General features: G+C 33.9%; 1 protein-coding gene across 10 annotated transcripts in view; it reads right to left on the bottom strand.

The window, feature by feature from the left end:
- Positions 1-13023, bottom strand: part of Flii (FLII actin remodeling protein) — a 198619-nt gene that overhangs the window by 70707 nt on the left and 114889 nt on the right. For 9 of the 10 annotated variants that reach the window (XR_012480669.1, XM_074256235.1, XM_074256234.1 and 6 more), the window contains 4 exons: positions 8635-8820; positions 8260-8565; positions 8017-8189; positions 6871-6997 (listed from right to left, as the gene is read on the bottom strand). Coding sequence is in view for 9 of the 10 variants with exons in the window: in XM_074256235.1 (XP_074112336.1) it covers positions 6871-6997; positions 8017-8189; positions 8260-8565; positions 8635-8820 (792 nt within the window). In the remaining variant the exon portion in view is untranslated. The remainder of the gene's footprint in view (positions 1-6870; positions 6998-8016; positions 8190-8259; positions 8566-8634; positions 8821-13023) is intronic. The other variant, XM_074256241.1, reaches the window with a different exon arrangement.

Genomic DNA, 13023 nt, shown 5'->3' with positions numbered 1-13023 from the left:
AATTTTTAAATTCTGAATTTCATACATGGGAATCAAATATTGAGTACCAAAAATGTTCTGAAACATTCAAAAAGTTAAAAGTTGTAAATGATACTGCTGAGCGAGGAGTAGCTCTGACTCAAAGATTCAATGAAGCTTTCACCCGCAATGAAGATGAACGACAAAAAGTTTTTCAAACAGTACAGCATCACCGTTCGCTACATAAACTGTGTACTAAATCAACTTACAGCATAAAGAAAATGGTGTAAAATATTTAATTTATCGTACACTAGTCACAAAAATTAAGGGATATAAAAAAAATTCCAAATTTTTTGGTGATTTTCAGCGAGCTGTAACTCCGAGGAAAAAGATCGCACAGAAAAAAAAAAAAAGCAAATTGTAGCTCCAAGTGTCTAGTTTTTAGATATGACCATGAAAATTTTTTGTCATCGTCAGGTCTGGAGAAATCCTAAGAAAACTACTGAAAAACAATTTTTCGAAATTTTTTTTCGTCTTAAAAAAGGTCTACGGGCTTCAAAAAAATTTTTTCGATTGTTTCGTTTAAAAGCTCTTTTAGTAAATTTAATACCCTTTAATTTGACGTAATCAAAAAGGCTGTACGATAATTTGCCGCGGAGTTATCGTCAATCAAAGCAAAAAGGTTTTTTTTGACTTTGGAAATCAATAACTCTGGAAATAATGACCGTATAGGAAATCGAAGGAGGGTTTTGAAAACTACACAATATTCTCTATAAGAAAACGTAAACCGCTTTTGAAGAAAAAATTTTTTTGAATTGAAAACTCGGACTGAAAAAAGACAAAAATTCGCATAATTAAGGATATTTGGATAATTTGGTATAACTTTGGATAAAATGGATGAACGAAGGATATCGTTGGTAATTTTTTAACTTCAAAGTGTCCCCTAAAATCCCTAAGAAATTCAAAGCGCTGCGATTTTTTGTTCATAGTGCCCAGAAGCTTCAAATTCTGTGTTTTCGCAAAAATCACCATTATGAGCAATTTTGTGATTTTTATTCATTTTTCCATTGAAAAAAATTTTTTTTTTCAAAATTCTTTATTTTTTCGATCAAAGAGATTGATTTTTCAAGAAATTTGAAAAAAAAAAAATTTCAATTTTTTTCGAAAATTTTTTTCGAAAATTTTTTTCGAAATTTTTTTTATCAAAAATTTTTTTTTTAAATTTTTTTTTTTATCGTCTTCAGAATGCTTCACTATTGTGAAAAAAAATTAACTCAATTTTTTCTGTCCGCTACAACTGCCTTAGTATTAAATCTCATTTTAAAAATTCAATAAAAACAAATTGATATACCCCCCGCGGAGTTCGGCTTTTCCTCACACAAAACTTGAATTTTACGTTTTCTTTTTAGCCTAAATTCCTTACGTGAATTTTATGTAAGCTTTTCTTTGATAAGCACCTTTTGATATGCCTCGTCGACATTTAGCTGCCACAGATGTGGCTCGCATTGTTACCCTCCTTCAAGAGGGCTACAGTCAGGTGGAAGTAGCAGCTTCTATGGGAGTGAGCCAGTCCGTTATCAGTCGGGCCTATGCCCGATTTACCGCGACTCAAAGTTACGATCGTCGTCCGGGTCAAGGTAGACTACGAATCACTACCGAGCGTGATGATCGAGCTATCATTCGAGAAGCTCGTCGAAACCCTACTGTGCATGCCCACACGATCGCTCATCAATTTCGCAATCGTCGACAACGTCCTCCCCAACAACACATATCGGCATCGACGGTTCGAAATCGCTTTCGAGAGCAAGGACTACGCGCTAGACGCGCAAATCGCGTGCCTATGCTCACTCCACGACATCGCCGAGCCCGATTGGCCTATGCTCATGATCATCACCATTGGGGTCGTAGACAGTGGACCAGTGTATTATGGACTGACGAATCTCGATTTTGTCTTCATGGCAGCGATAGACGATCTCTCGTTTGGCGCCGTCGTGGAGAACGAGATCGGGATGGTTTTACGAGACCAGTTACAGCTTTCAATGGTGGATCAGTCATGGTGTGGGCAGGCGTGTCCTTCAATACCAGAATCCCGTTGGTCATCGTTCGTGGGACGTTGACTGCCGATAGGTTCGTCGACGAAATTCTGGAGCCACACGTCCTGCCTATGCGCACACGCATGGGGGCAAGACGGTTCATTTTGATGCAGGATAATGCTCGTCCTCACACTGCAGTTCGTACGCGAACTTTTCTCCGCGCCAACAACGTAACAACGCTTAATCATCCAGCGATGAGTCCTGATTTGAACCCAATTGAGCATGTTTGGGACATGCTTGGGCGTCGATTGCGGCGAGACTATCCGCAACTGCACAATCTTCATCAGTTGACTCAAGCGTTGTTACGTTGTTGGCAAGGAATTTCGCAACGTGATATTCGACGATGCATCAACATGCAAGAGCGTTTACGAGCTGTGATTCGGAACAGAGGTGGCAATACACGGTACTGAGCAGTTACTGCCGTGCGTACAGAGGTCATTCGGCAGCTGCAAACAGACAAACACGCAGACAAAGACACACACACACACACACACACACACACACACACACACACACACACGTGTGTGTGTGAAAGCGTAAATCCGACCGAGCAACCTCCACGTGGTACGCTTTGGGTAACGCTAATGCCGGCGGTAAAACAACAGTCGAAAAAATTGAGAAAATTTCGAAAAAATTTTCGAAAAAATTGAAATTTTTTTTTTTCAAATTTCTTGGAAAATCAATCTCTTTGATCGAAAAAATAAAAGAATTTTGAAAAAAATTTTTTCAATGGAAAAATGAATAAAAATCACAAAATTGCTCATAATGGTGATTTTTGCGAAAACACAGAATTTGAAGCTTCTGGGCACTATGAACAAAAAAATCGCAGCGCTTTGAATTTCTTAGGGATTTTAGGGGACACTTTGAAGTTAAAAATTACCAACGATATCCTTCGTTCATCCATTTTATCCAAAGTTATACCAAGTTATCCAAATATCCTTAATTATGCGAATTGTTGTCTTTTTTTCAGTCCGAGTTTTCAATTCAAAAAAATTTTTTCTTCAAAAGCGGTTTACGTTCTCTTATAGAGAATATTGTGTAGTTTTCAAAACCCTCCTTCGATTTCCTATACGGTCATTATTTCCAGAGTTATTGATTTCCAAAGTCAAAAAAACCTTTTTTGCTTTGATTGACGATAACTCCGCGGCAAATGATCGTACAGCCTTTTTGATTACGTCAAATTAAAGGGTATTAAATTTACTAAAAGAGCTTTTAAACGAAACAATCGAAAAAATTTTTTTGAAGCCCGTAGACCTTTTTTAAGACGAAAAAAAATTTCGAAAAATTGTTTTTCAGTAGTTTTCTTAGGATTTCTCCAGACCTGACGATGACAAAAAATTTTCATGGTCATATCTAAAAACTAGACACTTGGAGCTACAATTTGCTTTTTTTTTTTTCTGTGCGATCATTTTCCTCGGAGTTACAGCTCGCTGAAAATCACCAAAAATTTGGAATTTTTTTATATCCCTTAATTTTGTGACTAGTGTATATATATATATATATATATATATATATATATATATATATATATATATATATATATATATATATATATATATATATATATATATATATTGTGACATGGGAAATTTTTCCCAGCTAGATTTCATTTATAGCGATTCTTTTTTTTTTGAGTATTATTTAGTCTAGAGTGTTGGCCAAGCTGATGGAATGCTGAGATTCGACGCGCCTGTGTCGCCCCAAGTGGTTTCCGATCAGAATGTGAAGCTCGAGGTAAAAATTAAGCCGAACCGCGCCAAATGAATTATACTAAGTATGGATGGATGCGTCCGAAAGAAATTTACGATATATTTAATAGAGTGTGAGAGAGAAAGAGTGAATGAGAAAAGCGACCGGGCGAGTCCGCAGTTCAGTTCGCAATCAACGACCAGGGAGACATCTGGGAGTGACAGCGATCAACGAGGGAAACCCGGAATCGGAATTTAAGAACGACTGGACGTTGAAGCGACGGGAGCACATCGAGGCTCCACCTAAACGCCGAATGGAGGACTAAAGTGGGAAATCGACCAACCATCGACTATGGAAATTTATCCGACAATGGCTGATTGGACGCGCAGCTTTTAGCTGCGCTAGAGAAAAACCACATGTTGTTGAAAAACGAAAGAGAAAGAAATTCAATTCTGATCTGGATACCGTTCAAGCCACTTTTGATACGCTGAAAAATTTTTTGTTGTTACACGAAGATCAAGAAGACGTATTATATTGTAAATTCAGCCGCTTACGTGTTGAATTCATTCATTTTGTTAATTTTGAGTGTCGATCCCGCCGAAAGTCAATTTTATTGTGTCATTGCCGTACACCAGAAGCCACGAATTACATCAACAGTTTTTGTTTGTAAATCCTACAACGAAAAATTCCGTTATGACGCCATCGCCGAGGACCTCTGCCGCCATCAGCACGGCCGATACCTGCTTCCTGGAATTTCACACCGTGCCGAGAAGTCGACTGAACGGGATAAGTGCGGTCGCAGTTTGTTAATTTACCTGGGTGACTTCACCGCGATCCGCGATTAAGCCGAATTACAAGGTGTAAATGTTTATTTAATTTATTTTTTTTTACGCTGAAAGTAACACAGGACAACTAATTGCGATTTTGAATTTAAGTCCGAAATTAATTGTGTACCGAAATTCAACAATTGCGTTATTGAATTCCGGCTTCGGGGTGACGTCAGCCAGGTGTCCGGTGCCAATTTTTTTTTGTAATACGTTGTTGAGAGATATTGTGTACCGTTGTCGATTTGTTTTGGTAAAGTTTTGAGATTGCCTGCCGCATAGAATTGGCTCGACTCGAGGGCCATCTAAGAGCGCCAATAGATACTATACCTCGAACTTTGTTCCCGCGTATTGCCCGACGGGTAACAACAGTTACCGACGGTCCTGTTATCCGCCGCGGATGATAACTGATTGACAGATTGTGCCATCGATAATCTACGTACTACGAATCGATGCACTTGATAAATTCATTCCTCAATGCGAATTGAAGAAAAATTTTTTTTTGTTGTAATTATTCGACTGATTTCTTGTGACCTACTGTATTAAATTCGTTATTTGTTAAGAAGGAAAATAATTTTTTTGGTTGTTAATTTGTTTGCGAGGCTCTTATTCGATTCGTTTGTTTATATTTTTTTTATTGCGTACCAGCGATCTTGTTCGACTTCGCGTGCGATTAAATCCGTTACCGATTCCGATTGGTCTGATTTTGGCGATTTTAATCAAATTTTGAACCATTAATTAATTAAAATTTTTATTATTTTTTTTATAAATTCTAGATTTCGTTTGTTAAGAAAGGACAATAGAAACAATTTTTTTATAAATTCAAAAATTTGTTTGTTAAGAAAAGAAAAGCGAAGACAATTATATTTTTTTTGTATTGATAAATTCCAAATTTTGTTTGTTAAGAAAAAAAAATAAGCGAAACAATTACTTTTTTTTGTATTGAGAAATTCAAAAATTTGTTGTTAAGAGAAGAAAATAGAAAACATTTTGTTGTTTTATTGATCATATTCAGATTTTGTGATACTGAGAATTGCCGAACCTGCGTATTTGTTCAATCTAGTTATTGTTGATTAATAAACATAGTTGTAATAGACCCTGCGCATTAATTATTTATTTTTTTTGTTGAACTGTCTCAATTTTTTTTTTCTTTTTATTCTCGTGTGATACAAAAATTCCGAATCGCTTCCTATACCCACTCTACAATTTAGAATCTCTTCGACATTGACCTGCCGCCCAACGACGATCAACTGTTAACTCCGAACCGTGGAACGTAAAGTTCCTGGCGCCCAACAATCTATGAACCAGGTAAGCCAATATTTAGGTGGACCTCTTCGGCGCTGTCGACGCCAGTGCCGTGAAAAAGCCATCATAATATATATATATATATATATATATATATATATATATATATATATATATATATATATATATATATATATATATATTATGATGGAAACTCTTGACTTGATGAAAACTCAATTTACGAAAAACGGCATGAAATCGGTAATTTTCTTAGCAGGAAGTTAAAAATGACCTAGAATGCCGTTTGAAAAATTGATTCACAATAATTGATTCGTGAGATACTGTGGACAAAATATTTTGAAAAAGAAGTTTTTTCAATATTTTAAAAATCTTTTAACCAATATTTTGCACCCGGCAAAATATTTAAGAGCTGAAAAAACTACGTAAAATGCCGCAAAATGCATTCAAGTTAATTAATCCATTCAAAAGTTTGAGATTTTCAAAAATATCTAAAACGGATTTTTTTTTACAGCTTGCTTAAAGAGCTCAAAAACATCGTTAAAGTAGAAATTTAAATCACTTTGTATTCGAAATTAGCGGAAAGTTGCAGGAATTACCCTACAGGTCAACCGTTTTATTAATTTTTCTTTTCGCTCTTAACGCAATTTTTTGTAGATAAGAATTATATTCGGATTATAAAACTTGCCTCAGGAAGGTTTTTTTCACCTATTACTTCCAATATGGTGAATACCATATAGACCGATTCATGATTCAATCGATCAACTTCATTAATTTCCGTCTTATAATTAAAGTCGTCAAAACGAATTTTCCTTTATCCGGTTTTATTATAAAAGAGACTAATAACAGGCGATTTGTCGATAAGATTCTTGATGGTAACATGCATCCCGAGTATACCGCTTGATTGCATATTCAAATTGTATTGTCAAGTATAAGTGTTATCAAGTTTATTGTGATTGAATAAACAACCTAGTATTGAATTTTAGTTGTAAACATTATTTAATTAGCCCGAAGGCATTTAATATCCATATATACACATTTACCTGACATTCACTGCCTTCTTGAAGTCTCATTACCAAAGCAAATTCTGGTCGATCGATCATATTAAACAATTCTTGCGAAAGTTTAACTGCTGCAGCTTTGACTAAACGTGTCGATTTTTTTCCAAACCTAAAAATTGGACGATCATAGATTATCCATTTCACTATCAAAGAAACTACTTTGAAAGTATTGACAAACATGGCATACACACTGGAGATGGAAGCGGATTGTTTTAATTCGTGTGTTTACTACCCTTGCCTTTCGCCCAGGGAATAGTTTTGCACACGGATTAACATATCTAACTTCTCTCCTTCAAGGTGCAATATACAAAATTTTTGTTCATCCAACAAGTTAAGTAAGTTTTTATATTACTCGTATCTAATTTTAAGCTTTCAACGTTTGTTGAGCCAGTTGGGACAAGACCATTTTAGACCAATGCAATCTGTTTTATCCAGAGGCCAGAAATTAGATTCTGTCTGCTGAATGAAGTGAATTTATTTTTAGATCTATTACAACTGATATTGCTAATTGTAAGCCTCGAAATGAATAACCCTTGAATTGTCTCATTTTCATGATTGTTTTTATATCAGTTATGCGTAATTCTCATTATAGTATAATCTGTATTTATACAGTAAAAAAAGCTAAGTGACACACGACTGGTAAGCGCCAACAATAACTTTAAACTTATTTTTTTTTAAACACTATTGATAAATGTCCAAATAGTAATAAGCACTGTTTTCTTTTCTCCATATTCGAAAAAAATCATTATTTTTAATCACGCTTGGACACTAACATAAGGGAAATTTTCAGATTACTTATGTGGTTAAAAAAACAAAGATATGGAAAAGAAAAAGTTTTGTTCCAACCATTGTCAAAAAAAGTGATAAACAAAAAACAGAAGAAACGTTGTAATAAACAAATATCTATTGAGTGAGTAATAAAAAAAATCGCAATTTCTGTAAGGGTGGTTTTGTTAATGGAAACTTAATAATGTGGATAAATTGGAGAAATCAAAGATAGAAATTTTCAAACTGTCTGATTGGACATGGGATTTCTAATGAGTTTATACATCAGTTCCATTCCGGCATGGTAACTTTTAAAAATTAATTATTAGTGAAGATTAGTAATATTTATGAATAATTACTTACCAAACGAAAACATCTGAATAACAGTCCACAATGTATACATTTTTACTATTTAAATGATCGGGGGTTAATTTACTTCGTGAAACTTCTACTTGCGGGAGTTCTAAATAACCCATCCCAAGTCTTACTTGATATAAACGAGGAATCGATATTTTAAAATCTGCTTCATCATGATTCTGAAAGACCAATTTTTATCGTCAGCCAATACATTTAAAAATTGATTATCTGTGGTTAAACTATCATTACCTTTATCACTAAATTAGATTTATCTACTCCTAAGCATGAACAGAACTCATTTGATTCCATACCCATGATCTCAATCACAATTTCAGCTTGAAATCGTTTTTCATTTTTATTGATTTTTTCAGCCATTAATCTAGATTTTGATTTCAATGTATTTTTTGCATTTTTTCCATACCATAAATATATTTTTCGGTAAGTATCGAAAATAAAAACGAAGTTTGAATTTAAACTGTCTGGATTGATTAAAACTGGTTCTAAATGGATCGATGCACCAGTTAAGAGTACTCGATATAAGCGAGAGATAACTGGCTTGGAAAAAAAAAAAATTGATCTTTACTAGTTCAATTTAAAGATTAAAATTAAAGATTAAATACTTACTGTATCATCGACTGTGTAAAACCCTGATGATGTTCTGCCACCTTCGATATACGTAATATCTGAATTAAATAAGAGTAAGAAATCATCCGATTCATCTCCTTGTTCTTCTCGAATTGTGCGACATTGAGCCCCAAGAAAATTCCGTAAATTAACCGCATGGATCGCTGCACACGCTCGTTTATCGAGCTGTAAATACGACAAAAGCAATGAATTCTTCAATAATATCAATAAAATATTTGACAACCTTCATTAAGAAAAATAATCCAATTTAATTTAAAACAATTCAAAATAATTAGAGTTGACTAAAGAAATGAATTATAAACACTCAAGATTATTATTAAGAATTTCGTATAAAGCTATTTAAGAAATAAGATTTTATGCATGTTAGATTAAGAAGTAAAGAAAATTATTTCAACTGTATAGACTGTTTCTTTAAAAAAAATTACATCAATATTATCATTGGAAATTAGTTATGAAAAATACTGTACCATTTAAGCTCTTGACATTACGTTACGAAATGATTCGTAAGACTATAGAAGACTCCTCAAGGTGTGATGAACCCTACCTGTATTGTCTGTTAGAATATTGTATCTACCCGAAAATTATCATGCAATGGTACAATGCTCAATCAATTATAAATTACGTAAGACTACAAGCGATAGTACTGAACTGTCGTGATAACAATCGTACACCAGGCGAGCTCATGCGCGCAGACGAGGCTTTCAAGCCCAACGTGTTTTACATCACTGACTTCAACCTTAACGCAGATAATGCGTTGACAATGTTAAGAAATCCATAGGCATTTGTTACGAATTTAGAAGAGATGTAATCTTTTTATTCTGTAACAGGATAAAATTGCCCTTAATCGATAAGTCGCCGGATATCGATAATTATTCGACGCAGCACTGGTGCGTCTCGATCTTCGGGCCTAAAGAGAGAATAGAAAGAAGTAGTTTTGGGTTATTATAGGTGAGCTGTGTAGTGAAAAAGAGAGAAGTAGTGTGACCGCCAAAGAGAGTGCCACGGAAAATCAAGAAGGACCGATCCCCGGAGTAGTGAAGAGACGAAGGAAGCCAACTACAACTAGGACTTCATCCTCACGAGTGAGTTAGATCATCGTTTTTTTCGTCAAGGTATTAATAATTATTCTGTGGGAAAAAAATGGACCGCGGTTTACCTAATACTCAGTTACTTCTCCTTTTTAATTTATTAATTGGATCGTTTAATCGACAATTATTTAATTAATCAGACTTTGATAATATTTGTTAGTTTGAATTGAGCGATTTTCATGAGGATTTATACCCGAGAGTCACTCAGTCGATCTTAAGGGATAAATTCTTTTAATATTCTGAGAGAGAAAATTTTAACTAACAAAAATTAATCAATTGAATTTATTTTCTTTGCGAAATATTTTATTACATGTTAATTAATTAATTTGAACTTAAGTTCGTGAAATTTAGATAATTTAAAATTACACTTATTACTGAAAATTAATAATTAACAGCGTGGACATTAAGTCCAGGAGTTCAGTTATTTTATGTTGAAAAATTTCACTAATTATTTTGTTTATAATTAATTAATTTTTCGTCATCGATTTTATGAACAATTTCGAACTCAATTACCAAAATTATCATTGTCGGGATGAAATTAATTATCAAATATAACTCTGTAAATTTCTGTAAAGGACAATTACTATGTTGGCAGATTATGAAGACCTTTGTCCACATATTTTAATCTATTAATTCAAGATACGAAGACCTCTTGTTATTAAATATTTATTGTTGTATTATCAAGACCACAGCAAAAAATTAGTTAGGAATTTTAATCTATTTTAATCACAAAATTGGAATTTGAGAATTAAATATTTAGTTAGAGTTATTTTGGAATTTTGTTATTATTTTGGAAGTATTGTTTTATTAAATACTAATGGTTGAATATTTCAATTGATAATTTCTAAGGTCAAAATTAAATTAATAGAAATCGTCATAAATATTAAATTTTTAAATGAAGTCAAATCAGTAGTGTCAGTGTGTAAGATAAATGTGGGACATGTGTGAGTTGCAGAGTATCTAGGTCTACGTTTGGTCACTGGGCTGTTGCTGCTGTAGCTTGAGCGGGTTATGAGAGTGTGCTGCAGAACATCTAGGTCTACGTTTTTTCACTGGGCTGTTGTTCTGTAGCATGTAACGCTCCTCAATAATTTATATAAAATTATTTATAATTATTGAAAATAAAATAAGAAAAAATTTAGAGAATATTGCGAGAGAGTGGACAGCCGCGTGCAGCCTACCCGGAAAAAAGAAAGAGAGAAAAGAGACAAACGAGAGTAGTAGGGGAAGCAACCTGGGAAGTCCCGTAGTATAGTTCCCGCGCGCGCCGTGAGGCAGCGCGGTGTCGCTTAGACTGTTCGCCCGAAGAGTATTGTTTCTAAGTTGATGTAAGCGATTTTCTGAGCACTTTTTGGCAGATCAGCTTGAGCTTCCGAGCGAGTGGTACACTGGAGGTACGGCTGGGCGTCGAGGTACTCGACATAATCCCGGTATCTCTGGAGACACTACAAAATGTCCCGACTTTATCAGCCTGGCGAACTACCGCCCGAAATTTTCATTACCGACACTAGCTAAATTAATATGTAGCCCCGTGACATCACAAGACGACACGAGAGAGCGATGATCGACACTTCGATCTATCCCCCGGTGTCAACCACCACGCTAGATTTCTGAGTCATTTTTTTATTAACTACTATTACCACCATCAGGTGACTACTCACTGAAATTACTAAAATCTCTAAGAGTCTATTATTTAATTAATAAGTTCATAGTATTTCTACCACTATTATTATTTTGTGTTAAGTGGATATTACCACGTTCATTATTAATAATCAATTATTAATAACCTTAAGTATAAGTAAACCATTTATACAACTAGTTTATTGTATTTCGTTACCGAGATATCATAAGTTTATTAAAAGTGTTGATTTAGTGAAATAAAGTTAAGTTTACTGTAACTCTTGTCGTCGATCAACATTCATTTTTAAAGTTACCAACGTCTATTCCACACAATTCTCTATAACTAGCCAAAAGGCCAATTAAGGACGAAGAACCATCTTTGCAGTTGAAAATTGTAAGTAATTAAAGCAAGTTAACTGGCACGCGTGGGAACTTCTGTCCAAAAATAATAAATTTATCGAAAAACAAAGACACTCATTAGTTCACGGAAGCAGAATAACCCAGGGCAGCGAATCCCAATTTTAAGAAGTCACACCTAGTGACGCCTTCTCGGGAACCCTCGAAATGTCTTTCTAGGACCTTAAAACGTCGAGATCTGTTGAAATCTCGATTTTTGCAAAACGGGGTAAAACCAATAACTTCCCGATTTTTGAAAATTTTCAATTTTAAAAGTTAAAAAAGTTAAAAAAGCTCTGACAGACAATAAAAATACACGCCATTATCACTTTCAAAATTTGTAGATTTCAAAACGAATGTAGAATTTCTCGAATTAAATATCATAATAGTGTTTAGCAGGTCATTTTAAAGCGATCGGGGCTATTTCCACCCCTCCAGAGACCCATAGAAATACATAGTTGAGTAATCGACTGCTTCCAGCACGGAAACGTTCGAAAATTTAACTTTCGAAATTCACGATATAAAAGTCATAATCGTGTTTAGCAGGTCTTATCCAAGCGATCTACACTATTTCCACGCCTCCAAGTACCATAGAAACAAAGTTAAGTAATAGATTTCAAAATTTATTTCAAAACAGTAGACCTTTTTTAAGACGAAAAAAAATTTCGAAAAATTTTTTTTCAGTAGTTTTCTTAGGATTTCTCCAGACCTGACGATGACAAAAAATTTTCATGGTCATATCTAAAAACTAGACACTTGGAGCTACAATTTGCTTTTTTTTTTTCTGTGCAATCATTTTCCTCGGAGTTACAGCTCGCTGAAAATCACCAAAAAATTTGGAATTTTTTTATATCCCTTAATTTTTGTGACTAGTGTATATATATATATATATATATATATATATATATATATATATATATATATATATATATATATATATATATAATTTTTGAAAATTTTTCATCTCTTAGTTGATGAAATGAAAATTACTATTTACAAAAAGGTCAAATTTTTCAACAGGCCTAAAAAAATTAAATCTACCGCGAAAAAAACAAGAATTTTATTATGACTTCAACTTCAAGTTTGAATAACTTTCAAAAGACTGTATTTAGCTAAAAATGTTGAAAGCCGTTTTTTGTAAGTGATCAAATTATTTTCAAAAAACTTTATTGAATGTCTTTCGAAAACTGAATTGTAAGTGAATTACAAAATGTCAAAGTTAAAAAACCAAAGTGGTAAATCATATTAATTTTTAATTTATTGT

This window comes from Cotesia typhae, unplaced genomic scaffold, assembly GCF_013202065.1.
Source record: "Cotesia typhae breed Kobodo isofemale line unplaced genomic scaffold, CoteBio_Ctyphae scaffold_152, whole genome shotgun sequence".
In the NCBI taxonomy this organism is placed as follows: Eukaryota; Metazoa; Arthropoda; class Insecta; order Hymenoptera; family Braconidae; genus Cotesia; species Cotesia typhae.
Note: the sequence above shows the minus strand (reverse complement) of the source record. Positions and strands in the feature narration are given on the sequence as shown.